At 40.3% G+C, this 27,110-nt stretch overlaps 2 protein-coding genes across 2 annotated transcripts; one reads left to right on the top strand and one right to left on the bottom strand.

Annotated features, from left to right (window-relative positions):
* Positions 1-231: 231 nt before the first annotated feature.
* On the bottom strand, positions 232-15,484 carry LOC146473566 (uncharacterized). Its single transcript, XM_085118267.1, has 16 exons — positions 15,263-15,484; positions 15,013-15,124; positions 14,703-14,780; positions 13,298-13,380; positions 11,673-12,131; positions 10,148-10,363; positions 9,243-9,359; positions 8,047-8,223; positions 6,947-7,225; positions 5,123-5,416; positions 4,880-4,984; positions 3,745-3,990; positions 3,203-3,332; positions 2,395-2,592; positions 1,630-1,808; positions 232-400 (listed from the first exon to the last, which is right to left on the bottom strand). Exons 1-16 carry the CDS (start codon positions 15,287-15,289, stop codon positions 326-328), a joined length of 2,775 nt encoding a protein of 924 aa, XP_084974393.1. The 5' UTR covers positions 15,290-15,484; the 3' UTR covers positions 232-325.
* A 1,500-nt stretch (positions 15,485-16,984) lies between these two features.
* On the top strand, positions 16,985-26,765 carry LOC146473565 (mitochondrial inner membrane protein OXA1L-like). Its single transcript, XM_085118266.1, has 7 exons — positions 16,985-17,133; positions 17,238-17,439; positions 20,788-21,254; positions 21,896-22,084; positions 22,583-22,687; positions 24,187-24,343; positions 25,609-26,765. Exons 1-7 carry the CDS (start codon positions 17,035-17,037, stop codon positions 25,959-25,961), a joined length of 1,572 nt encoding a protein of 523 aa, XP_084974392.1. The 5' UTR covers positions 16,985-17,034; the 3' UTR covers positions 25,962-26,765.
* The last annotated feature ends 345 nt before the right edge of the window (positions 26,766-27,110 follow it).

Raw genomic sequence — 27,110 nt, 5'->3', positions numbered from 1 at the left:
TTCCTTGCAGAAAAATTAATAAATGTGATCGGCGCGTCACAGCAAGTTTCAAGAAAAATATTGCCAATGAAGGGAGAGCATTTTACCGTTTGAATCAGCGAATTCTGCCAAAGAGACCAGGAGATATCGTTTTTTTTTTTCAGTCCTTGCCGTGATGCTACAAAGACAATAACAATCACGCAAGTAATACGCGTATGCGATGTTCGCTTATTTCTGAGCTGCACTGTAATTCCAAACCTGTTTATAATTTGAGTACTTTTTTGTGGTTCTGGTTCAATGACCTCTTCACAGACAATCCGTTCCGAAGTGTCATTTTTCTCTGGAGTTAGTATCGGAGCTTCTTGGCTGATTTTACTCCCCCACCCCTTGCTGGAGAGGCTGAAGGCGAACCGGACGATCCCTGTAAAACAATTAAGAGATAGGTATATGTTAACCGTGATCAATTGCTGTAAGCATGGAGTGCCGACAGAGCTCAGTTTTGACGAGAGAGGAGCCGAACTTTCAAAACAAACAATAGTTTCGTTTTTCACCCCTGCCAATCACTATTGTGGAAGTCTCGGAAAGCAAAGTGGTTTAGTTCAACGGCTTCAAAGGTCACGTGCAATTGCCGGTTGGATAAGAGAATAAAACGCAAATGATCTGCGACAATTTAGCTACGCGGCTCGGTGCGGTCCATTTTAATAAAACAACATTTCTCGCAGTTTGAGTTATCGTTCTTTGAGTACCTACCAAAATTGAGCTATCAAAATGCTCAAGACTTTAGGATGCTCAATGATCCTCGATGCAAAACCGTAGAAAGTTGTCGAGAGCTGTCGAAAATAATAGGCCATTCCCGAGTTGCTTTGAATTTCAATAAGAAAGCAAGGGTAAGTGCAAGGTTTTTATTATGAAAATGAGTTTTCATTCATTTGCAAACGAAACTATTTTTCAAAAGAAAAGCTTTGCACTTGGCCTCTCTTTCATAATGAGGCTCACAACAACACGGGAATACCCTATTCGGAAGCAGTATTGGCCGAGTGGTTAGAACACCGGACTGGAATTTCGAGGATCGCAGGTTCAAGACCCGCTCTGATCACTAGGTTGAGTTGTTTCAAGGTTGATCCGCGTCCAACACCTCGCCGGGCCACGCGTGTAAATAGTCAGCTACTCTGTCTCCTGGGCTGAGTTGCTCGAAGCATGGTTAGTGCTAACCATTGGTTAAGAGGTATTAAAACCTATAGGTTGTCAATGTCATGGTATTTAACCCGGGTTAGCGCTAACCATGCTTCAAGCAACTGGGCCCTGGCTGTTAAGCTTTTTTTAACCTGTTAATGTTTTTTGTTTTACAAATTTACTATTAATTGAGTGGAATGCCTGTAAACTAGCTTGGATAGCTAAGTGCAATTCCACCAAAAACAACATGTAGAGTAGTATTGTGCATAGGTAAGATAGTAACGGCAATGAAAGTATTGTAAGTACTGTTAGCATTGTAAATATTGTTAGTATAGTAAGTATTGGAAGTATTGGAAGTAGTGTTAAGTATTCTAAATGTTGCATTCTGTGTCATGTGAGGCTAATAAAAATCGTAAAAAAAAACCCCAACAACAACAACAACAACAACAACAACACATTTACATTTTTGCATCGTACCTCTAGTTCGCGCAGTCTGTCCTTCATGTTAGCCATTTCAGATGTCTCTGTTCGTTTCGTGGCTTGCCCAAGCTCAACAGTCCTCACTCTCTGCGCAAAATTGAGACTACAAACAGTCTCACCGACGTTTTTCTCAACCGGAGCGACTTGAACAACCATCAAGGTCTTGGAATCCCCGCCTGCAAATAGCAATAACAGCAGTCAGATGGTTAGTGATCTATACACTGAAAAATCCGCACTACCTGGCAGTATATCCAACGACGGTTCATGCGTAAGATCGTAAGGTTAAGACAGGACGTAAAACTTACAACTGTGTCTATGCCAGGGAGACAACCATTCACTATCTCTTAAACCAAGGATGCTTTGTATTAGTCAAATTTCTCGAAAAGTAGTTGCCCAGAATTATCACTTCCCAAATGGATTGCGCCAATCTCCAGGACTGGCTATATGCTAGCCTTTTGAATAGGCCATTTCCGAGTTGCTTTGAGCTGCTTTGCTTTTCGCTGCCTAGTGTAACGATCCCTGAAAATAACATTTTTAACCATTTTTTGGGTTGTCGCAAAATCGTTGCGAGAAGTCGGTTCTACTTCGAGTAACTCTGACTGCAACAACATGGTAAGACATGTTTATTTCAGGCCGTGTTACACTGCGCAGCGTTACCTCTGCTCGCAAGGGTACTTGTCGTACAACATCGCAACAAAATCACGAGACAGGTTGGAAGAGAACTTGCGCAATATAACAGCGCCTTTACGGATCGCGACTCACCTAATGATTCCTGAAGCAGATAGGTCAACTTTGAGTTCCTGTAGGGGATGTGAGAGTTCTTGTTCTTCAGAGCGTGGATGACATCTCCCAAGGATGAAAGAGACTTGTTGATATTTTGAGCTTCTTTCATCCGCGCTCCTTCTGATCCACTCTTGGACACTCTCTCGCTTCCGGCAAGATCCACTAGATTGAGCTTTCCTGAGGACAACACGCAACAAATTACACCGGAATCGAGAAAGTTAAGGGTGTGATGAACATTGGACAAGGGAAATATTCTGAGTCCGACGAGAATTGAAGCTATGAGCGCACACCAGTTGGATAGACTACAAAAGCTTCAGAATCGTGCCGCTTGAGTCTTAACTTTCTCTTGTAATAAAGCTGGCCCTGGGTGCTTACATGTAATACAGCAACTTGGTTGGAGATATCTGTGTGAGTCAGCGTCGAATTCAGAAAGTCTGAATGGTATAATACGGGTCTTGAAATCGTCTTGCTCCTGATTATTTATGCTCTAAGTTTGCTAAACGCAACGAAACAGCCAGGCTACTCCGCCTTAGGGGACACTGCGAAAAAATTGGTTGCTCCTTTGTCACGAACAAATTACTTAAAAAATAGCTTTAGCTATAGCTTAAACAGTGCGACGTCAGAAAAGGTGAAGGCAAATCTCTATAGAAATATGCGTTTCATCTATTTTGGCCGCTTCAGGCTCTGTTCCTCTATGCAACGTAGCACGCAAACAGTTACGTTTGCCAGTGTGTCGAGCTGTAATGGTTTAGACAATAAAAATGCTACAAGGAAAATGTTATTTTACCTGTAGTTCTGTGGCCTGTTGTCTTGTTAACACCAACAACCGTTACACACAGCAGGGCATGTGAGCGAGAGGAATGCTCATTCATGTCTGTAATGGCTGTGGCTCTGTTAGTTTTTCCCATGGCAAATACCTGTCAATTGATTATAAAAAACCAGTAAATCATTAAGCACGCAGGCAGGCAGGCAGAACGATCGATCGATCGATCGATCGATCGATCGATCGATCGATCGATCGATCAATCAATCAATCAATCAATCAATCAATCAATCAATCAATCAATCAATCAATCAATCAATCAATCAATCCATCAATCAATCAATCAGACTCACTGTCAACGAATCGAACAAACTGAAAAAATGCCAGACTAAAATTCAAGTACTTTCCAGGATTTCCAGGACTTGTATGAACCTACCTGTGATAGTATACGTGAGAGTGACCACTCAAATGAAAGCTACGCTAATTCCCCTTCCTTCTACCAAAGAAATATGACAAAATTTGTTCATTATGCAACTCTGACACACCAGGGTTGAGGTGATTCCTACCTCGTTCAGCTCATCCACATTATTGACCTGAATTTCTGTGAGCCCAGGAACAAAAAGACCGTCTCTTCCTTGCTTGATTTCAAGCTTTGCGGATGGATCATCGCCGAGTAAGTCCCGAAGCATTTCGTTATAAATTTCGATGACTGACACGTTGATGCTGAAACCCCAATCGACGCCCCGGTCACGAGTTTCCTCAAATAACAGGTGAAGAGCTCTTTGATTAATTCCGGGATTTTCTGAAGGGCCCTACGGATTGAAAGAAAACATAACGTTATATGGAGCAGTTGAAGAACAAAGACACACGGCCTTGCTCGTAAACGTTACGGACGTGAAAAATGCCTCCCGAAGGTTTTATTATTCTCTTCTAGCCAGGTGTTGTACGTCAAAAATAAGTATTTTCTTATCCCTGGATTAAATTTCCCTTTACTGACTGAATCAACCACGACGCCAAATTCTCCTGACTGTTTCCATACATTTTCGTATAGTAGCAGTTGTGAGAATTTGTTCAACAATCAAGACATTTCACCTTTGGTGATTATTTCTTGAATTCTCGTGACCTTTATGACTGATCAGGTAGGATGTTGTAAGGAGGAGTTCGCTCTCCCTCCTTCTGTAATTTTCTTTCCTTCCTTTCAGCGGTTAGTACAGTGTAGTTGGACTAAACAACCGAGTCTCACTGTATCCGTTTTTGAACGAGCATTTGCCATCTCATTTGTCTTTGTCTCGTGCGATCTCCCATTTCCTTACTAAGGCTTTAGATGAAACACTCAGTGGGAAATTCATGGGTTCTTTTAGCACTACAACGTAGACTACAGAGTCAATACTCTGATCCATCATTTGTCACAAGCCAATTATTTAGAAATAAAGCATACTGTGACTGATGATCAAGTGGGATTTTGTGCAGTGTCGCCAGTACAACTATTTCAATCTCCCTACTTAGCAGCACTCAGTTTCTACTGATCCACAGTGTAATTTATTACCATGCACAATGTGGGTTTGTCTGAAATGTTAGTTTACACAGCTAATTTTTTATACCATTCAGTCAAGCCGAGACTTCCAGTCATCTCTCTGAACAACCGATGAGTTTTTAGAGTTTCAAGGCGTAAATGCTCATGTTAACAGAGAATGATCCTACCTCCATAGTAAAGGTCTTCCCGCTCCCAGTTTGACCGTAGGCGAAGATACATACATTGAAACCATCAATGCAGGAAACAACCAGAGCCTTCACTTCCTCAAAAACCTAAAAAAATAGGAGATAATTGTAGGTTAAGGACATCAAACGATAACAAAACTGCAGCTGCCTGCAGCTCGAAAGCTCGACCAATGGGAGCAGAGAATATCTGCTTGGTGGAAATAAAATTGTTTTCTTCCTTCTTACCTGTTCCTGGGTGGACTCCGGTCGAAAAACCTTGTCCATCTCAAAAGGCTTGTTCGCGCCTTTGGAAAACACGCTGAGAATACCATCATCGTCTTCATCGAAACTGATAACACTCTCAGCCTGTTTTCCACCGCCATCTTCTTTGATCAGCGGGCGAACTCTGCAGTACACCCTGATGTTGCCCTTCAACTCCACCAACTCGTTGTGAAGCTTTTTCCTAAGAGTCATTTCTTTTTTATACTTTGTTACAAGCTGCTTGTTCTTGTCGTCAATACCTTCGATCCGTTTAACAATCTGTGAGAAAAATCGCGATAAGGTTGATTAAGAGCTCGGTCAATAGGCCATTTCCGAGTTGCGAAGTGCCAGGTTTTTGATATTAAAATTAATTATGATTGCAAATGAAGGAAAACTAATTTTCAAAATGAAAACTTTGCACTTAGCCTCGCTTTCATAATGAGGTTTACAGCAACTCAGCAATGGCCTATTGGTAAACTCGCTGAATACAGAGTCCAATTTAATAAAGCGTTAACACTTGTAACCAACAATCTAGGCCCTTGTTATCACACGCGCATACAGAAACCAAATTGATGAACTTGTTTTTGAGCTTTTCATTAAGTTTCTTTCAATGTGCGCATGCCAAACTAACGGCCCAACTTGTACACTACAAGCGTAAAAGTTTTTTTAAATTGTATAGCGCATAATTCCATGACGAGAAGGTCGAATTCGCTGTACAGTATGGGGACACTCTCTAGATCGAACTGGAATTTGGAAACCGTTGCTTTTTAAGGGGAGGGAAAAACCGGAGTACACGGAGAAAAACCTCTCGGAGCAGGGACGAGAGCCAAAAACAAACTCTTACTCAACCCACAAATGACACAGAGTTCGGGAATCGAACCTGAGCCATTTGGTGGGAGGCGAGTGCCACCACCACTGCGTCATCCGTGCTCCTTGAGTTTCCTTTAAAAAAGGGTGGTTTCCATATAATTGCCGCCATCACTACAAAGGACGTCCATAAAAAGTGCTTAGAGATTGAACTGCATATTGGAAGTCTAAGAACAGGCTTCTCGGGGAATGTGACGAAACGAAATCGGTAAATGGGTCGTCAATTCGCTCACTCCGCTCGCAGAATTTTTGGGAATACGCATGTGGATAAGACAAACCCTGACCCGCCGGGTAAGCAGTGTTTGAATGCAATTCCGGAAACCTGTTGTTTAGATGCGGTAGTTAGGATACATCTTAAATAACAAAAGCTTCGTAAATCTCTCTCCGCCCCCCTCCCCCCCACCCCCCTGCGAGATCAGACATCTTTTCCCGCACGTTTTACGTACCGGTATTTCTGGCGGGTGAATCAAGAGCTCAAAAAGGCGTCTGCTTTCGCAGGCTATGGAAAAAAATCAAGATTTCCACATTGCAAAAACCTGATTCCGCACGGCCAACTCGACCAATAAAACTCCCGCTTCAATTTCATCCTATACATGCACAATGGGCCTTTTGCACTAACTGGTCACGTGGTAAAAAATCCGCCATACTGGACGGCAAAAAGCGTGGCATCCTCCACTGGGACCTCGAGATGAGAACAAAGGAAAATCAAGCTTGACAGGTTGGAATTCCTTTGTGTTCGAATCTACTACATTCTTTTGCCATCCAGTATGGTGGATTTTGTACCGTGTGACCAGTTCGTGCAAAAGGCCCATGGTAGCCTCTTATGCAATTGTTCTTTGGCACGTCACGTCACGCATTCCTCCCCACGTAAGGGAGGGGGGGGGGGGAGGGGGAAGTGCGTGACGTGACGTTAGAGTTCCTTAATGAGAAGATTTGAGTTACCTGTTTAGTTGCCTCGCGAACCGCTGGCTTTATGCCTGTCCCAAGCTTCAAGCAGCTTATTCTGAGGTCTTGCTGTTCCCTTTTAACTTTTGCAATGACGGAGTTCATTTGTTGAACTTGTAGTGTGACGCATTTGAGTTTAGATCGCATTATACTCGACTCTCTTCCAGCTTTAGCTCTCTCCTCTTCTATAAGTTTTCGCTTTTCGTCTTCAAAATCTTTCATTTGTTTTTCAAATTCTTGCCCCAGCTGCTCGATATCTGCTTTGTACTTGATGATCTGTTTTGATGGTGAATGAACAATTTATCAACCGGTTAGTTGCAGTAACTGTAATCAAACACACACTGAACCGCACCGAAGTAGTTTTTGTTGGTTTGGACAGTGACCCTTAGAAGGTTTTCTTAGGGGGTCAAATTTTCGTTGTTTTGTACAATCGCGATTCGTGAAAATAATGAAAATCAAAGACAAACATTGGAATGAAAATATGAATGCACTACGACAAACTCGTTTCTCGTTTGAGTCTTTAAAGTACATTATGCAAAATATTTTAAACCGACGACAGCTTTAAAGTTCCAGCAATTTAAACTCACGTTGAATGTAACTGATAGCGATTAAATCTGAAAGATAAATTGGAGGTGAGAGCAAACTTCTGGCTCAGCTTCTGGGGACTTTATGTCAGTTTTTAAGTTTCAAAGGCGAGGATTCAATGAAGAATTTTAAGGTGCCAATAGGCGTAGGTCTTCCCAAATTTTCTCAAATTTACCATTGTCGAGTCAGGAAGCCAACTTTGTCTCGTTTTGACCTGAGACGCCTCTCCTAGCTGGAACATTGTCTACATGGTTGTCCTTTTTGATGGTTTTCATTTATTTAACCCTCTGAGCCCCCAGTATCAAAAGGCATATTCTCCTCACTGCTCTTCGTACATTTCTTGTGATACTGGTTGAGAGAATTCGTTTGAACATCAAGGTTTTTTTTCTTAGCTGATCATTTGCCTCATTCTTATGCCAAACACGTTTGATCAAGTAGTGATATTGTAAGGGGAAAATTTAATGCTGGTAACTACTGGGACTCAAAGGGCAAGCAGTACGAAGTATTTGTACCTCGCTTTCCAGCTCCTTAATGTGATTTTCCTTTTTACGAAGCCCAGACTCAAGATCGTTCTTGTCTTTAAGAGCTTGCTGGAGTGTTCTACATTCCGCTAAAGCCTTCTGCTCATTCTTGGAACACTCGGTGATGTTTGCCTTCAACGATTTGATATCTGACTGAAGAGCAGACACCTGTGAGAGAAAACAAATACTCAAGGTTTGAAGAAACGAGCTTGACTTGGCTTCCTAGAAGCTACGTAACAAACTACATGTATTTAACTTAAAAACGAGCGCCGAGGAACTGGTTGGAATTCTTAAACTTTTTGCTGCGGAACCTTTTTGAGAGCGGCGTTTCTTTTTCGGTGTAGCCGCTTAAAATAACTGGTTTAATAATAAAGCAACATTTTCTGATGAACCAAAACTAATACTGTATTTCTTTTTTCGAAAAACGATAACAAAAAACAAAGGAAGTTTATTTTAAACTACCAGTTACTGTGTACATGTCCGCTAGTTACAAAATCAGTGTTTCGTTTTTCCCTTTTATACAGTTTAGTGTACATGAACTTTGACACTTCAACTAAAAGTCGCTCTTTTGGGATGTGGCGCTTATCCAGGGGCAGCACTGTTGTTATTGTATTAGAGTACTTCCTTATTATTATTAGTATTATTGGTCTTTGGTCCGCCGCTTAATAGATGGAGGCACTTCTTTTATTCATACGGTATCCTCGAGTTGTGATTGCAAATTTGATCTCATGAATGTATTAAAAAGTGAATTACCCGTTCCGAAGTTCATGAAGGGAGTGGACGCTAATTTACAGATTGTTCAAGTTGCCTCATATGAAGAAATGAACCCCGTCGCCAGAAAGATCACATAAAAGTTGCGTAGTAACCAGGCTGTGACCTGTCAAAGGTCGCCTGAATTCCATACAAAGTCTCTAATTTTTCCGATGCTTGAAAGCCTCATACATGGTTGCAATCTAACGGCAGAACCTCAAACTTGGTAAACTGACTAATTTTAATGTGATCTTTCTTTCTTAATATGGATCTCTCTTTATTTGGACTCCAATTTCTAATTAAATGAAAATTTAAAACTCGTCCCCATTCTCCATTTGAACTCCGGAACGGGCAATTTCGAAGTCGGCATATCGCAAAGTAAAACACGAATTTGTTCCCACATTCCCAGCAGGACAATAAGCAAGCCTCTAACATACCTTAGCGTTGTAGTCGGACCTTGTTTTCGATAGTACTTCTTCTAGTTCCTTATTCTGCGTTATCATCTGATCAAGTTGTTTCTTGGTCTCCTCTGAAACAACTGAAATGGTCCTTGTCTGTAGTAAAACACGAAAATAAAATTACAAAGAGAATCGAAAATGTCTCGCATCGCGCGCACAAATTGTTTTGAAAACTGACCCCAGTCTAATGGAGAAGTGAAAACAAAGATTGTCGGAGTCGGAAGCCGAAGAATAAACCAATCAAAATGCTCCTTTCCAGGCCCGCGAAAAATGCAAATTGTGGCGCTAAAGAAAACATGGCGGACGAACAGGAGCAACTTGGTTGTGCTTTGGCTACTACTGATCATTATTTTGCGCAGGCAGAAGCGCCATAGGAAGTTCGAAAAAGAAAGCGATTTTGGGTTCGAGACATCTATCGTAATCCACGTCAAGCAGCGATGGGAGAGTATGCTATTCTCGTCAGGGAACTTCGATTAGGTGACCGCGAATTCTACTTTCGGTAGGTGTCCTGCAATTTTATTTTCAATTTCGTAATTTTTATGTTTTACAGTCAAGCTCACAGTTGAAATTTGTCATAGTTTTTTTTGTGTGCATTTTGGAAAGATAATCAATGCAAATTCCCCTCCATTTAGCTGCTCACGCATGACGCCCGAACGCTTTGAGCTTATAAATGACTCCGCTTATATTACGACTCCTATTTTAGATTTTCACTTGGTCGGAAGCGCTCTGACTCCGTCGCCAGTGAAAACCAGCACTATTATCATCTGTGTACTCATTTTTTCAAGAAGACATAAACGCGAATCTCACGTTTGCCGTAAACGCGATTCAAATCTCTCTAATGTCTTTACTATAATTGTCTATTGATAATTTTTTTACAAGCTCACCTTTGGTGGGGTAGAAGCTAGATTGCTGTATTTTGCCTCAGTGTCCCGTAGCTTTTTCTTTAGACCCAGAAGTTCATCCTCCAGTTGGTTCTTTGTATTGAGGTGAAGTTTGTTGGTGCTCTGTAGTTCATGCTCCAAACTCTGCACCTTCTTTTTTAGATTGCCATTGTCTTCTTGCAACGAAAGGAGTTGTTTGTCATTTTCTTTTGTGTTGTTCTGTGGAGAGAGAAATACCGGGTTTAAGGTTAGCTAAGTTTGATTTCAAAAGCTCATCCAATCATCCGCAGTTGTTCTGTTACGCTACTGGTAGACATTGTACGTTAATTTACAGCACAGAAGGCAGTGGGCCAGGTTGAGCTTACTTTACACTACACAACCAAGCGGATGTAATCATTCAAACTTACGTTCAGTACAAAGTTTTCCTTCAAACTTGCCACTTCCGTCCGCCACAATTCTTCCCCAATCAAGCATTATGCGATGACTACAAGACACTATTAATAGCTTTGGTTGAGCACCATCATCAAGTTAAACTGTTTGCCACCTTAGATTATAGAAATTGTGACGGGTACTTTTTACTTTTAGGCAAGAGCGGCGTAAGTGACTTTTTCGGCTGATTTTTCGTTTTATTTGAAAGTGTCTGGATTTCTTTATATAAGCCTTCAATTTAGTCAAAGAACATCACTCTGTGGTTTTTATCACTGGTTTGCGCTTAGTTTAGAAGCTCAACAAAGCACCTACTTGCTGGGACTTTATTTTTACCTTTTGCTAGTTCGGTTGCATTTGTTCCTGTATTTGTATATTATACAACGAACAATTATTACACAAGTGCGTTTGGGATGATAGAAAGCCAAACAAGCCCGTAGCGCCGAGTTGGCTTTAATCATCTAAAATCCAACAAGTGCAAGTGGAATATTTGTTCCATTAAAAAACAATCAGAAAAGCTTACAGTACTATTAAAATCTTGGTGACTTTTCCCCCTGATGCTTACTCTCTAAGTATCATATTTTTTGGGGGCATGGTATAAAACAATATAATTTTTTTAATGGCTTATATACCATGGCGGCTAAACCAATCAAACCTCTGGACCTGCATTATCCAACGAGTCAGTTTTTAATAATTTACTTTTACTGCAATGCATCATGAAACTTAGAAACTGTCCTAGAAAGGATTTTGCAAGCTATAAAATTATGTACGATGACATAGATGTATGCCCCCAAAAGTCGTTGGAGACAGGTCTGCCATCTACATGTGGTCATATTAGTCACTTGAAGGTCTGTGCAATCATTTGCAGATGTCAGAGAGTAAAGGCAGCTACTTGGTCCTCAGCCTGTGGTTATTTAAAGACCCTACAAGTTCTTACACTGTAGTATACCTCCAGTGTTTCACAAATACTAGACAAGTCTGCATATATAGCAGTAGTTTCCCCCGGAAGCTTTTGTTCTCTTCTTGCACTTGCCTGGAAATCACTGGTACATGTATGTACAGTAGGCCACATAAATACTACCTGGAAAACAGAACTACTTACATTGTTGCTGGGCCCAGAGTTCTGTAACTTAATTATTTCAGCTTGTGATTTGCGGAGTTTTGTTTCCAGTTCAGTAATATTATCTGACATTTGGCTGATGGTCTCACTGTGTTCTTGTTTCACTGTCTCTAGCTCCGACTGGGTGGACAGCCACGTTTCATGAATCCTACTTTTTTCTGCATGTAAATCATTTATGGAGTCCACAAGTTTTCTTATACTTGATAACTTAGTGTTTGTGCTGTGTATTGATTGTGAAGGGCTTGAACCCTTGATGTGGCCTTCAAGCTCGGCAATCTTGCTTTCCTGTTCTTCAATTAGTTCTTCTAAATTGTGAATGAGTTCAGCTTTCATTGCCAGTTGAGATTCATGGGTTTTCTTTAGAATTTTTATCTGAGACTTTTTATTGTTTTCTGCCTTTTGAAGCCTGGACTTGTAGTTGGCAGTTTTGTCTGTCATGGTCTGTAAAAGCAAGTCAAATAAGAAACATTGTTAAGCTCTAACAGTAATCAGCATCAAATTTCTCCTTGTGATATCACTGCTTATACATCCCATGAGGTCATGGGATATGATCACCCAAGATGAATTTTCTTGATATTTTAATAACTTTTCCCCAGTAAATTATAAGAAAGTATGGGGACAAGAAAGGAGAATTTGTTCTTTGATGTTAAGAGTTAAAGGGTTAAGAAAGAAAGAAAACTACAGAAAGGAGAAAATGTTGACTTTGTTGAAAACTAAATATCTAAAGATAAAATAAATGATATACAGTCATGAGGAAGATGAAGATTTAAATTTCAGTTGAAAGCCTTGGTGTAAAGAGCTCCCGGGTCAACTTCAACCTAAAATGGCTCAGACTAATGTCATTTCTTGTGGGTTATCTGGAAGTCTCCCAAACACTGAACAAATTTCTAATTCTTCCATACGGGTCACCAAATCTACCAGATAAAAGTGACTTTTGATCTTTTTTTCGACAGTCATTCAACTAACATTTAAAAGCCAAATTTTACCCAAACCCACAACATTTCAAAATTAATGTCATTTCAAATTCATATCTTATGCTTCCTGGGTGCATTTTATGCATCTTAAGTTTAAATTCAACCTATCTAGCTGTTACAGACATTTACAGAAACCCATGAAATGGGGCAATTTGCACAACCTTTGGGGGAAGGGGGGTGGCAATCATAAAAATCTCCTCATTTCAGATCTGCAGAGGTTGGCAGCTAGCACAGAACCTGCTTTATTTATTGGGAATTGACTCTGTCAGGACTAGGTTCTAAGCAAGAAGATCCAAATAAAGGACCCAGCCAAATAATAATGATTACAAAGGAGTTCTGTCAGACAGTAAACTGCCATAAGGGGGTTATAAGTTTCTAATACAAGAAATTAAGGTGCTGTATCAGTGAGAAGTGAAAAGAAATGTTTGGTTTTATCAACAGGTATTTTGGAGATTTGAGTACTGACAGTTCAAGCATTATATTAGCCCTTCATCAGCTGGGCAATTATCTGCTATGAAGAGGGGATAAGACTCAAAATACCAGCAGTTGAATCTCCTTACAGTGGCCACAGTACCTATTGTCAACTCTGTTGATACAAACCAAATATTTGCTAATAATAGCAGCCAAACAAACCTTTAGCTTCATCAGTAACTCTTCACGTTGTTTGTCCTTCTGTTTGATTTCAGCCAAAAGGGCCTGAAACTCAACTGATGTACCTGCAACAACAATGTGATGATTTCAAAATTCAGAGGCCCCATTAACGTAGACGGGTGAGAACTCTGAATTGCCACTGTTATGGATCAATTACAGGAGTCCTTTATGTTCAGTGTAATTCTGTAATTCTGGCCCCGGTTGTTCATGCAAAGAGCGGATAACCTTATCCAGCGGAAAGTCGTTATCCAACAACAAATGTATTGGTTGGAGTACATTTTATCCGCTGGATAGCGATCTATCCACTGGATAGAGTTATCCGCTGTTTGAACAACCAGCGCCTGATCTTTACAGGTCTCAATATTCACATTTTAATCATAACTATAACAAAATTACTGAATCTGACTGGCTATCTGATCAGCCATGATTTGAGCTTTAAGGACAGTATTGATGTGTCATGCCTCAAAGTTATTTATTGGACATCACATACCGAATTACACTAACAGCAATAGGACAGTTGCACTTGACCAGTGTATTTCGTAAATAAAACTAGAGCTTTGTTTTATTTGTCACAGTCATTCGTTCTCAGAAATTGAAATGGTTATGACTGGTAACAGGACTTTGTACGTGTAATATAATTCAGTCTGTAATCATTCTCATGATGAAACAAATCAGACTCCCACTATGCGCTCATACAATTTTGTTAATCACTTGTATGATTACAGACCCCACTCAGTCATTGCTAATCACCTTGAGTGCAGTAACTGACTGTGTTTACAAGGTGATCCAGCTGGATTCCTGCTGTCTATACTTCAACTCTCTCCCAATTAGATTATATGTTGTTTTGGAATATGATCAGCAATCTTTTTTTTAGAAAATGTATAAAACCATGCATTAAATTAGCATGCAATCCCTTTGATGACGATAACTCAGCTTGTGGTATTTCATTGTTTACAAGAAAAATAAAGTATCTACTGATACAAGAGGTATTAAAATTCATAAGAATTACATGTAAGACAAATCTGTTTTAATGGGTTTTTTCAACATTTCTGCATTATGATGCTGTGGTTGTGATAAACGAATGCATAGCTGACGAACTGAAATCCAAGCCTTTGTGGCCTACTCAGCGACATTTATGTTATAAATTAATAATATTGTTTAAGTGGGACAAATTTATTGACATTCCGAAATGGGCTGTGAGGGAAATGTAAGTTAATTTGCCAGTACGCGACAAACAAGCTACTTAACTTCGGATAATTGATGGCCGTGCGATAAATGCAACAGGTTGCAGTAAAACGGAATAAAATACATGTAAGCAGAAATCAAGGATTTCTATTCAAACTGTGACAACGCGTTCCAAAAACTTTTATGCAGAAAGTTTACATACCTTTAGAAACTTGATCTGCCTCAGGTTCTAATTCTTCATCGGCACTTGAAGACTGCTCCTCTTCAGGGCCTGAATCATCTGCGAAATAAAAGTCGTGACACGATTTTAGTTAAAGCTAAGCTTAATCAAGATTCTAGATGCCACAAAACAACACGGGAACACTCCTTCATAAATTAAACGCCACTCGAGTCTCATCCTTCCTCAATTTGACTTCCGCGCCGCATGTAATAAGCTTACTTCTTCGAAAGTGGCTCTGTGTTCTGTAGTTTAGCCGTGCGTTAATGGAAGTACGAAAATACGGAGGGCTTACCATCAAGTCCTAGTTCCTCTTTCCACAATTCTTTCCTTGAAGGCGAGGGCTTGTGTGCAAGGTCCGGGTTGAAAGACATTGGTGTCTTGAAAGGGGATGACGAAGTTTCACTCTACAGTGCGGAAAAAAAAACAAAGATTTAGTAAGCTTATATAAACTTTCCTGCATGTAAATAAATGTACAAACAACCAAATCTACATCGGCACGATACAGTTAATGGTCTTGAAACCCGCTGAAATATATAACCTACCCTCAATCGATCTCGTGGTGACAACATTTTGTAGATTGTCAAACTCGAGCTCAGATCGTTGCGATCGTTCAATGAGTGGAATCTGTATACAAATTTAGCTGGAAAAGCTACGATCGTTACGTTTCCTTTCAATTTCTGTTATTTCCTTCAAACTTTACAGTCTTCTTTTGCTGGACGCGCGATCGGTCGAACGACGGAGGAATGAACCGTTTGAGATGCCGGCGTGTACATTTCTTATCCGGTGACGTCACCCAGCAACAGAAAACAATCCGACCCAATCCTCTTTTGGCATCGTAGCCACGCTGGGCAAGTTCAAACAAATCCCCAAATTCAAATTTTTGGCGGTTCTCGATCTCCGGGCAAACAAGACTCAAACAAGGGAGTAAAATGTACTACACATCACTCTAAATTTATGCGGTAAAAAAGCTCGTTATCGTCCCTGCCTTCATTAAAACCTTTTACCCTGCTGAGCCTGGAGGAAGTCCAATGACCCCGTGATGTATTTCGTTTCACCCCAAGCTGCGGTTTCACCCTATACCGGTAAAATAATTCCAAATATAAATCGAATTATCTTCCTGCTGATCTTCATTACAGACATTCAAACCTCTGTTGATCGCATGTTATTTAGAATAGAGCCCGAACTGTTCGTATTCAGATTTTGGCTAGTTCGGCTTGGTGCGGCTTGCTCTTTCTTTTGTTTCTTGGTGTTTTTCATTGTAACATTTTTTCCTTGTAAATTAATTAAATTAATTAATTTTAATTGATTTTGCTCTTGTAAGTTAATTCCTATTTGACGAAATATGGGTAAATATACGATGTAAAACCCCAGCTGTATTGTACAGGCAGCCTTTCTTCATTAGTTCTACTATTCACAGCAACCTTGAATTATATTTTAGTTACATGCATCTGCACATAGATCCTCGGTGGCGGGCTTATGCCCCATAGAGATTTAGATTAGATTAAAAAAAAAAAAAACCCGTACCCGCAGGGGAGCAGCTATACAACGGGGTTTTGCGGGGCCGATCGACCGAGGAGGCTCCGCCTTAAAGCTTTTTTTTGGGGGAGGGGGGGTGGTTGGGTGCCATTTTTTTACCCTGCGTCTAGCCCCGGAGTGAATATAACTCGCACAAGGTGGATAGAACGCTAATCCATACAGGCAATGCAGTGGGTTAAGTGGAGCCGGGGAGACTCCGCCTAGAAGCCTTTACCCTCGAAGAATTAGGCTTGATTTTCACCGCTCTCGCCGGGGGAGGGGGTCCGGAAGTTCCGCTCCAAGAATTCCTTGCCCTCGGGGAAGAAGCGGGGGTTTGTTTTCCCCAACAGTGGCTGGTGATCGAGTTTATCGGTGTATGTGAAATAACCTGCGATCTGAGGCATTAGTATTGATTTCATTTTCTCTTATGAGGTCGCGCAGTAGTCTTTCGTTTCGCGTTTCCGGTGGGAATGGCCACCAAACAAAACGAAATAGAGCCTGATTGAGCCAGAGTTTGTCACTGCTTGTCAGTCAGTCGTGATGAAACATTTTGGAAAAGCTACCTCAAGAAACAGGAAATAAAACAACTTTCGTTGGAAATTCATGTTTTGAAATGAGCAGGGGACGCCTGGGCTGAGTTGCTCGAAGTATGGTTAGCGCTAACCATTGGTTAAGAGGTATTTTATAAAACCTATAGGTTGTCCCGGGTTAGCGCTAACCATGCTTCAAGCAACTGGGTCCTGTGCTTTGGGCGAATTTTAGGCGATGGCATACATGAAGTGCCACGGCGAAGAGCAAGATGGCGGCCTTCTTTGCACGTGTGGGAAGCGGTTCGCATTTTCACAGAACAGCATCTTGCCTGAAAGCATGGAGAGTTCCCATGAAGACAAATCACAAGGTTAACAAACTTTCTGACATGTGATAGAGATTTTTTTACGCCGAGAAAATGCTTATTATTGAGCAATCATACCGTAACTGTTGGCTCTTGTGGTTGTATTTCAGATATTTTTTCCATGGAACGGCGATATTTCTGCTCGAAATTACGTCACAGACGTTTTGACAAAAAGATCCAGCCGTGTGCCGGCGAAATTTTCTGGAGCTTGTAGCTATAACGGTATCAGATGTGGAAGCGCTCCCTCGGTTGTACAAGGTGCAAAGTGTATGTCACTGTGGCCTTCGTCGAGTTCTAGCTCTTCGACATCGGGTAAGCTTTAAATTAGCATAAAATATTAGCCCCAAACATGGCATCACATTTAACAGCATTTAAGCTTAATATTTTAATATTAAGCTTAAAAAAAGCTTTTACCCTTAAAAAGTGAGTGATGAACAACTTTAGCCCGAAACTAGTTCTAACAAGATGCCCCTCTAATGGCACTACACGGAATGCTTAATGCAGCCCCATTTATTCCCCATTGTATGCCTCGCAGATTTTTAAAAACTTTCTTTCCTTCGCAATTGAAATAATTCAATGGTTTTATTCAGAGAGACTGCTTGACATTTTGTCATTGTGTTATTGGGAAACATACCGGAAATCACTCTGCCATAACGATTTTTATCATTGTGTTACTGGGAATCATACCGGGAATAACTCTGCAATAACGTCATGACCCCGCTGAACTGGTCTGGCTTCCTTGGCTTTGAATTATTCGATCTGTTTGTAAAAGCGAAGTTTCTTCGCTGTGAACTCTCACAATTTCCACCGTTTCAACTTTCGAGTACTACCTAGAAGTTATTATTTCGATTTACCGCTCGAAAAACGTTCGTTTTCTTTCTGAAAACGGCGGATTCGGAGTCCTAAATTCAGACATGTGGCCGCCATTGAACGAAAACAACTTTTCCAAATGATGATTTGCTTTGACGTCACACAAGTAGAGATGAGTGGGTCCCCTCCCTCGTGATATACGCGCGGATAATGGAGTTTGATTGGGCCGCTTTTGTTCAAGACAATCAAAACAATAAATCCCTTCTGGGAGAGGGAAGAATTTAATCTAGTTTTAATGAATAAATCAAATGATGATTTGATGTCACACAGGAAGTGATGAGTGGGTCCCCTCTCTCGTGATATGTGCCTGAAAAATAGATTTTGATTGGGCCGCTTCTGTTGAAGACAATCAGAACAAAATATCCTTACTAGGGGAGGACAGAGTTTAATGCATAAATTAATGTGCACATTTGCGACACCGATGAAAAAAAAGATACCCGACCGAAACCTAGACACGTCATGCCCTGCGGGCATTCCGTGTAAAAAGCATGTATTTGGTATAACCAAAATCATACAGTCAAACCCCCATGTACGACCACCTCTCATAAGTGACTACCTCCCATAAGCGACCACCTATCCAAAACACCAAATTTTTCCAAGTCAAAGCCCTATGGCTTGAACCTCTCGTAAACGACCACCTCTCATAAGCGTCAGCGAGCACTTTGCGGTGACGGCATTATAAGTTTTCATTGTTTTTAACCTTCATGCTCGCTGTATGTACTTCGCTACTCAGAGTTTACAGGAACTTTTTGTGACAACCCTGCACTGTTCATTTTGTAACTAGGAGAATGTATGTGATAAATTCTCTTCTAATAAAGAGATGTGTCAGACCTGATCTTCAGAAGAGACTCCCTCTGGTTCAACTCTCGTAAGCGCCCACCTCCCTTAAGCGACCACTAAATCTTAACATTTTGGGTGGTCACTTACGGGAGGTTCGACTCTATGTATGCTTACATGTATGTAAGCCAGGTTTCCGTATGATTGCAAACGATCACAGGATCACAGTTCCCAAGCAATTCTGTGTTAATATGGTAACAAGCTTCAGTCTGCAATTACCTGCAGCCATCTGCAACCCTGGGATTGTGAGTGCAGATGATTGAAAACAATCACAGAAGATACATGTAGAACCATGTTCTTTCTCTCTTTGATCATCTCCATCCATTTGTGATTGTCTGCAATCAGTTACAATTTTTGTGATCATGCAATCAAATTTTATGCCATGAGAGTCCATATCTGGCCAAATCCATGGTCTTTAACCCATTAAACACCAGCCGTTTCCAGAGGTTTTCCAAAAGTCAGCAAAATTGGCAAAGTGGTTATTTCCTACCCCATGTGCAGTAAAAAAACATAACTTACAGGGCAAAAAAAACAACACCCCTTTGGTCTAAGATAGTTAAAATTACTAATTATGGAATAAAATACCCTAGTTGCCAATTAAAAATTTTCCAAAAAACAAACTTGAGGGTAAAAATTTCCGAAATTTCGATGTAATTTGATCCGCGCGTCACGTGGGTGAAATTTGATCAGTCTCGAGAGCATGTGTTTGTTTACGCAAGATTACACAGTTGTCACATTTTCTCAATAAAAATAGAAAGAAAAACACACAGAAAGCTTTTTTAAATTAAAAATTTATTCAGAAAAGTCTTTGTTTACGCCTTAGAAAGAAATGCGTATAATTATAAATGCGAGACGAGCGACGCGCAAGCGATTTGAAGGAAGAACAAGTCCAATTCGAAGCGAATTTATCGACCCGTGCGGGGCACGTTTTTCAAATATTTCGCAAAAACTGTTCAGAGTACAAAGAATTGATCAATTAGAGTAGTATTTCAGTACAAATTCACAATCAAACCTGTAATTTTTTGGCTGTTGAATGTCCAGAAGTGCTCTAAAATTTCGCGGAAAGTCCGTGGCTTGAACAATGATTTGAGCTGTCCGCTCGCTCGTCGCCTGGATAAAACAACAATTCGTACTCGAAGCGCAATTTCTTCGCCGTTATTTCTCGGATTTTCGCTGTCGAAACTGTTGAGTATTCCTTAGCAGTTCTTCTTTCGATTTACCATTTCGAAAATGTGTGTTTTCTTTCGGAAAAAGCGAAAATCGGCGACTAAAAATTTAGCTGCGCGGCCCACGAGGCAACAAAAATTGAAATCGGACACCAATTCCTAAAGGCAAAAAGCTTTTTTGTCTGGGCCCCCCTAAGACCTAAAAATATATGCGCAGTAAGTGGATTCTGATTGGTCAGTCCTTTCTGAAGACAATGAGAACAATAGGGGACAAAAAATTCCCTTCTAGGGGAGGTAGGCTCAAATCGTGGAGTGCGCGCAAATGCGCCCAAAATCGCGGCCGGTTTTGGCCGGCACGGTGCGTAATGGGTTAATACATGGAGGCAGAATAGATCACTTTCTTTTGTGACCATTTGTCATCCCATGCTCGCATGATTTCAACAATGCACAGTTGACATCCTACACGCAGTTACTAGACCAGGAACTCTTACACACTTAGGAGATCAATATTATTTTGTGAAGTTAATGTCTAATGAGTCACAAATAGAAATACTGTAAGGCTGTTGAAACACGTTTGCAGAGCTGTATAGTTGCCAAATCCATTTCTTCAAGAATGGATGGGACTAAAATTAGTTCCAGCATAAAAAATGGCTCATCAATGACAGGATTGCAGGGTTATGCTTCGGATTCTAAGAGTGCACGTACAGCTGTACATGTACAGCCCCCTTAGGCTATGAGAGTGATGATTGTTGATGATAGAAAAATAATTATCAAACTTATGTCGTAGGTGACTCAGTTGAATCAGAGCTTTTGCAAGATGGGCAGACAAGCGCACAGACAACAAATCCATTTCTTCAAGAGAATGCATCAGATACTATGTTGGACAGTGAGGTGCTTAAGGACATGGCAGATGCGGTGACCTCTCTTGGTGAACCAACCTTAGCCAGTTTAGGCTTGGGTGGGTACTCACCTGTCGGCCTTGTTCAGCAAGCACTGGAGCTTATGCATGTTGGTGGCAATTTATCTTGGTGTGCTTCCATAGCCGTTCTTACGATTGTCATGCGTGTCGTATGCTTCCCGCTTATAATAAAGGCACAAGCAAATACAGCCAAATTGAACAATATCAGGCCTCAGATTGAGGAAATCCAAGCACAGTTAAGGGAGCTGGCAAATTCGTATGACGCAGCAGCTAAGGCAACTGCAAGTTTAAAGTTAAAGCAAATCTATCAGGATAATGACTGCCATCCACTTAAGGTATCTGAACAAACTGACATGCTCAACAGATGATGTCATTGATATGAAAATGATGATATATGTGAAGTGTGGAATTGATGACTTTTCTAGAATGAATGATCTTGAATGAATGATCTAAAGGGGTACCATCACTGGGATTTTGCTAGGTTTTGGTCAAAACTGCATGACATTTTTGACAAGGTACCTTTTCTCAAACATGGAATTGCTCTTGGAACACCAAAAGGGAAATTATATCCAGTGATTTCTTGAAGGAAGAACATATCATTTAATTTTCAGACTTTTAAAATTTAGGCCACTTTTTTCAAGTTGCAGTCCAATTCCATTCAGGCCTTGTGCCACTCAAGGTTAATGCTGGTTTATTTGTACTTGAAGATCAAACAAGCTGTGGACAAAAATGGACCATTACCTTTACTTCTCCATTATATTAATTTTTTGCTATTCAAAGTGACACTAAGAATGGGAGACATTTCCCCTTTAAAGGTAAAGTAGTCTTAGAAAATTTGGTGAGAGGTGTTTCCTTGCATAGCATGCATGTCTAAAGAGCAGTTCTAACTTAAGCTACCTTTTTGCTACAGGACAATTACAAAATCTGCTTTGACCGTGTTTAATTTACTCACCAACTTCTTTGCATTCTTTTTCAGAGTATACTTGCTCCCCTTATTCAGATACCACTTTTTGTTTCATTCTTCATGGCTCTAAGGAAGATGTGTTATTTGCCTGTGGAGTCTCTACAGACAGGAGGATATCTTTGGTTCCAAGACCTGACAGTGTTTGACCCATATTTCATTTTACCAGTCATATGCAGCTTCTCTATGTTGGCGTCGCTGGAGGTAAGAGTTGGATGCATAGTAAAACGTTGGGCAATGTTTCCTGGAGGAATTGAACGCCGCGTGAATTTTGTTTATAAATGCAAGTAAAACTTAAACAGCAGTGGAAATCCTTCTTAAGGATGGTGCCTACTAATACCAAAGCATTTTCGTGTGGTTTATGATTATGCGGAAAAAGCAGATCTTAGCAAGGGCTATTGGAACCCGAAAAGAAAAATATTGGGGGTAACCACGCATTTTTTTAGAGATAATTAAGCAACAATAATAATATTATTCTACAAAGTGCTAAAATACAAAGCAATGTATGGTATTTTTTCATCAAATTGAAGCATTATTATCTCTGAAAAGTGCAAGAGTATATCCAGATTCGCAGAAGGTATGAGCAGTAACAAAAGTAGGCATGGTCCTTAATAAACGATTATTATTAACACTAACAATATTGGTTATAGTTATAGTAATAATGATAATAATAATGATCATCATCATATATTGCTCTTTCAGCTTGGCTCTGAGATGGGAATCAGTAATCCAACCATGAAGACGATGAAGACTGTAATGCGCATCATGGCTGTGGCAATGATTCCAATAACTGCACAGTTCCCTGCAGTAAGTTTGTTTTCTGGTTCGTTTAATGTTAGCAGTTGACTGTTTCTTCAATCCTTTTTAACATGGACTGAATATGGTCAATTAGATATGCAGGGATAGAATTACTTACTACAGAGCTTGGTCAGTGCTGGCCTGGCCATTTCTGGGTAACTGCATGTGTGGGAAGAGAAAATGTGGTTGGACTGCACCTGTTCATTATCAAGCTATCCAGTGCTGAATCAAAGGAAAGATTAGCAAAATTCTCAGCAGGATCAAGTAACCCAAATTATGAATTTGAATTATGGCCAAACATTGTGTGAAACAGCAAACAAACAAATAAACAAATGAACTAATTTTAATGTTTCACTTGTATCACTGCCTTTCTTGAGCCATTTTTGGATGATGACAATGATGATGATGATGATGATAATGATGATGATGATGACGATGGTGATGATAGCCTACACAGCTGATAGGTCTTTGGGCAAAGGAAAAGTTTCATGAGAAAGAGCAGTGAGGCCATGAGGGGAATGGGGAAGAGGCATAGCTGGCAGGATGTTGGGCAGAGGGGGAAGTTCTGTGGGAACAAGGAGTGAAATGCAAGGGCTTTGGGGAGGAAGCAATTTTGTATTTTCTCTAGGCTTATGTCGTCTCTGCTACCAAAACGTTACATCCGCACGAGGACAGTACTGCCAGCTTCGAGGGGTATGATGATGATTTTAGTGGTGGTTATAGCGAGTAGCACCTGGACACTTTGTGATACAACAAACAAAGCCTTGGTAGTTTTGGTCAGTCTGTTCATGGGTATTTTAAAGGGACTAGCATTGACCCTCAAGTGTATTTTGAGGTGATGTAGCAGCTGTCATAATGTCTCATGTGATTGGCTTGCAACCCTTCAAGAAATCAATAGAACAAACAACGGAACAATACCCCCAACCCTAAAAACAATAATAGCTGGTACACAATTAAAACAATATTATTGCTGCTACACTGCTGATATTTTAGGCTTACTGGATTGGCCCATGGGTATACTTTTTGTGTTTCTTTGGCCATGGTTGTTGTTAGGAGCCGGTAACCAGTTATTTTTACTGTGTTACGGGCAATCGTGAAAAAAATATATGTTTCCAAAGTAATTAAAATCGCTTTCAAAATTCATCCTATTAATTTTGAAAATAACTCGTTGTTGTTTTGGGAATTTCCTTTCCATAAATAATGTAAAAACATCCAGCAGATAATTTCACATTGAAAATCCATCGCCTGTAAAGAAATCACTCTTGGTTTGAGCATTTTCTTTCATCAAAAATAATGCTGACTTCAAGCTCTGCCATGCTTTTATCAATCCTTGGGAGACATTAACAAGATGGTATCCACCTGCTATTGCAAATTTATTACCTCCTATTACAAATCTTAACGAGAACCCTGTGAGTTCTTTGGCCAGTACCCTACTTTTTGCAGACCAAAACTGGTTCAGATTTCCCACTCCCTGTGGCATTCTGTTGAGAAATCCAATGTTGTTTTAGGCTATCTTTGTGTACTGGATAACATCCAACATGTTTACAGTTGGTCAAGTTGCATTACTGACGCATCCCGCAGCAAGAAAAGCAATGGGAATTCCAGAAATGGTGGCTTATCAAAGTGATGACAAGCCTGGAGGCTTTTTGGAAAACTTGAAGGCTGGTAAGTTATCGTGGATTTGTTTTGTGTAAACTTAAGCTGGTGTGAGAAGATTGCCTGGGTATGAATGTGATAAGTTTCTTTGAAATTTTCAGATGTGAAGGATTGAAAACAAAAAGCGTCAGTGAAATTGTTCTGCTCTGTGTCTTCCATCTAAAGTTATGGTCACATTGGTATTCAATCCACAGATCATCTACAAGGTTCAGTGTTCCCTAACAGGAGCCCGGTAGCCTAGGTTGCCCAAGAAATTGCTCTGGGTACCAAAATGTTTTGCAGCAGCACCTATAAATACTTCACATGTTAGACTTCTAACGTCTCAGCTTTTGGCCTGGTGGGCTCCTTGAAATTTTTCTTAGGCAACAGCTTTGTTCTATTCTCCTTCACAGTTGTTTGTATTACCCTCCTCCTAAAACGACTGCATGGGAGGCTACAGCATTTTGTATGTACAGCATATTGCATGCAGCATTACAGCAAATTACTGTGGCCCTGTGGGAATTATTCCCAGGTTTTTGCCTGTTATTCTGTGCTAAGTAAATTGTATCCACGCACTGTATGTGGGAATACGTAACAAGTATAGTCAGGAAAAAATGTCGGGGAAAAACAGATTGTTTTCAAGGTCAGGGGAATGTCACAGAATTCAGTATCAAGTCAGGGAAATACTAAATTCTACCTCAAAGTCATTGAAGAGCTCAGGGAGGTTTGGGAAAGGGTTTCCTTGTTGGCAAGGGTAATGTGGTTTCAAAAGACATTGCTGGCTTTATTGGGAAATAATTTCTTCTATGGTCAGTGAAAGTTAAGGAAGAGTGAGGGAATTTCTATTAAATGACTGGTAACCATGAATAAATAAACAGGGTAGCCACTCTCAATTGAGACAGTGGTTACAAATTACCAGCAGTCTTTTTTGGACATTTTATCACATGACTCATACCACCTCAAGTCACGTGACATAAATTGACTTCTTAGAGTATCCGCTAAGGAATCGAAAGCTTGCAATACTTATAAATTTTTTTAGATCCCAAAAGCTAATTTTCCTTTCCAATCATGGATAAATAAATAATAATAATAATAATAATAATAATAATTTATAAAAAAAAAAACAGCACCACACGAAAGTACTCGTCCGTTTTATTTCAAGAGTAGGGCATGGAGTTTCCGGTGTGCTGGTCTGGTCTTTCTGCTATTTCATGATTAGTAGTAATGTAAAACCGCATTTGAATATATGCATAAAGAAAATGCGGTATATAAATACCATTACCATTATTTTCTAGGCTATAAAAACTCCCAGGAGGTAGCATACATCAAACATGCAGAGAAGATGAAGCATCAGAGACAAAAGGCATTGGGCGAGGCGCCACTGGAACCCACGTACGAATTCAACCCAAGGATCAAAGAAAACTTGGAAATGTTCCAGAGCATACAAAGTAAGGATGCACAGCCCGACCAACCAAGCAGTGAACCTGATATACCTGTGCAACAAGCCTTCAAGCCGGATCCCAACTTCAAACCCAAGAGAGTAAAATTCAACCAGGAAATTTTTAGCGGGATGATGAGAAAGCGAGCTAAGAAGGAGCTCCAGAAAAAGACAGACAAACTGAGGAACAGACCAGGAGCTACAATGTGAAGCCATGCTTAAGAATGAATTAGGGATCGTAAGGATCGTTCAGGGCAACACCAACAAAAGCGTCACTTGAAAATATAAATTAACCGTGCTTGATCTTGATTATTACAACTCATTCAACCTGGTACAGTGTGCTGACGAAACGTCAGCACTCGAATCCCTTTACGGTGGCCACTGATTTACTTTTAGTTATCAACTCTGTTGATATACCAAACATTAGTTTCTCTTCCCCACTGACGCAGTAGCGCAGTTTCTTTAGAAACTAACCCCTTTATCCAGGAACTGAATTGGCAGGAACAGCGTTCAAGATAAAAAAAAAAAAGAGAACCTTACTCCTTCGTGTGCTAACGTCCTCCACAAAACCTTAAGTCTTATTCATTTCACGTTGTTTTACAGAGGATGGTGAAGAAATGTAGTATATTTTAAAACGCGCGTGCAGAGCGATTGTTTTGCTCATTGAATCCTATTGTTTTGTGACGTTTTGGTTGTGGTCACCGTAGTAGCTGCTACTCCCTAAAGGTTGCTTCATCCCACGGTTGTTGTTAGTTGAGTTGCTAGGCAATGTGAAATAGTCTAATGATGTCGTGCTGACATCACAGCTTCCTGAGGACTAGTTCTTTGATTGGAGAATGAAATTTGAAGAGAGCTCGTGTTATTTCTACGCAGATTTTGCCATACGCGATACTTTTCTCAGCTGGATTCCTCGTTATTAACTTTTTTTAATGTTTACTTGTGAAGGAATGTACAAGTAGCAGACGCTGATTGTAAAAACAAATTTGCCTGTAAATAAAATTTTACCATTAGGTATTACTTGTTGTATATTACTGGGTGATAATTGGTTCGTCAGTGCTCATATTTAAGGCTCAAAAAACTGGGAAAGTTTGTCTTTCAACTGAACTTGAATTTTGCAGGAGATGAACAGGCGTGTCAATTTAAATAGAACTAAGTGTCCAGGAGTCTGAAGTATTGGTTATTCTGCGAACTTCATCCTGTGGTCTGGTCTCGTTTCCGGAATGCGGGGATCAGCTGTCACTTGACTCAGTTGATTGTGAACTACAGGGTTACAATTTGTACCCACAACCAGTCTGGAAAAGTCCCCACAAAGTGTTGTCAAGCGCTGTGTGAATTGCATATCATTATCATTACTTGAAC

Source organism: Pavona decussata, unplaced genomic scaffold (genome assembly GCF_977016875.1).
Source record: "Pavona decussata unplaced genomic scaffold, jaPavDecu1.1 SCAFFOLD_93, whole genome shotgun sequence".
Classification (NCBI taxonomy): domain Eukaryota; kingdom Metazoa; phylum Cnidaria; class Anthozoa; order Scleractinia; family Agariciidae; genus Pavona; species Pavona decussata.
The sequence above is the reverse complement of the archived record's forward strand: the minus strand, read 5'-3'. Positions and strand labels throughout refer to the sequence as shown.

Coding starts and splice junctions, on each gene's coding strand:
- LOC146473566 (XM_085118267.1), bottom strand. CDS start 15,289: ATGTTGTCACCACGAGATCGATTGAGG. Junction 15,125..15,262: donor CACCACGAGATCGATTGAGG/GTAGGTTATATA, acceptor TCCGCACTGTAG/AGTGAAACTTCGTCATCCCC. Junction 2,593..3,202: donor AACAGGCCACAGAACTACAG/GTAAAATAACAT, acceptor TGTTGTCCTCAG/GAAAGCTCAATCTAGTGGAT.
- LOC146473565 (XM_085118266.1), top strand. CDS start 17,035: ATGGCGGCCTTCTTTGCACGTGTGGGAAGCGGTTCGCATTTTCACAGA. Junction 17,134..17,237: donor CCATGAAGACAAATCACAAG/GTTAACAAACTT, acceptor GTTGTATTTCAG/ATATTTTTTCCATGGAACGG. Junction 22,688..24,186: donor TAACTGCACAGTTCCCTGCA/GTAAGTTTGTTT, acceptor ATGTTGTTTTAG/GCTATCTTTGTGTACTGGAT.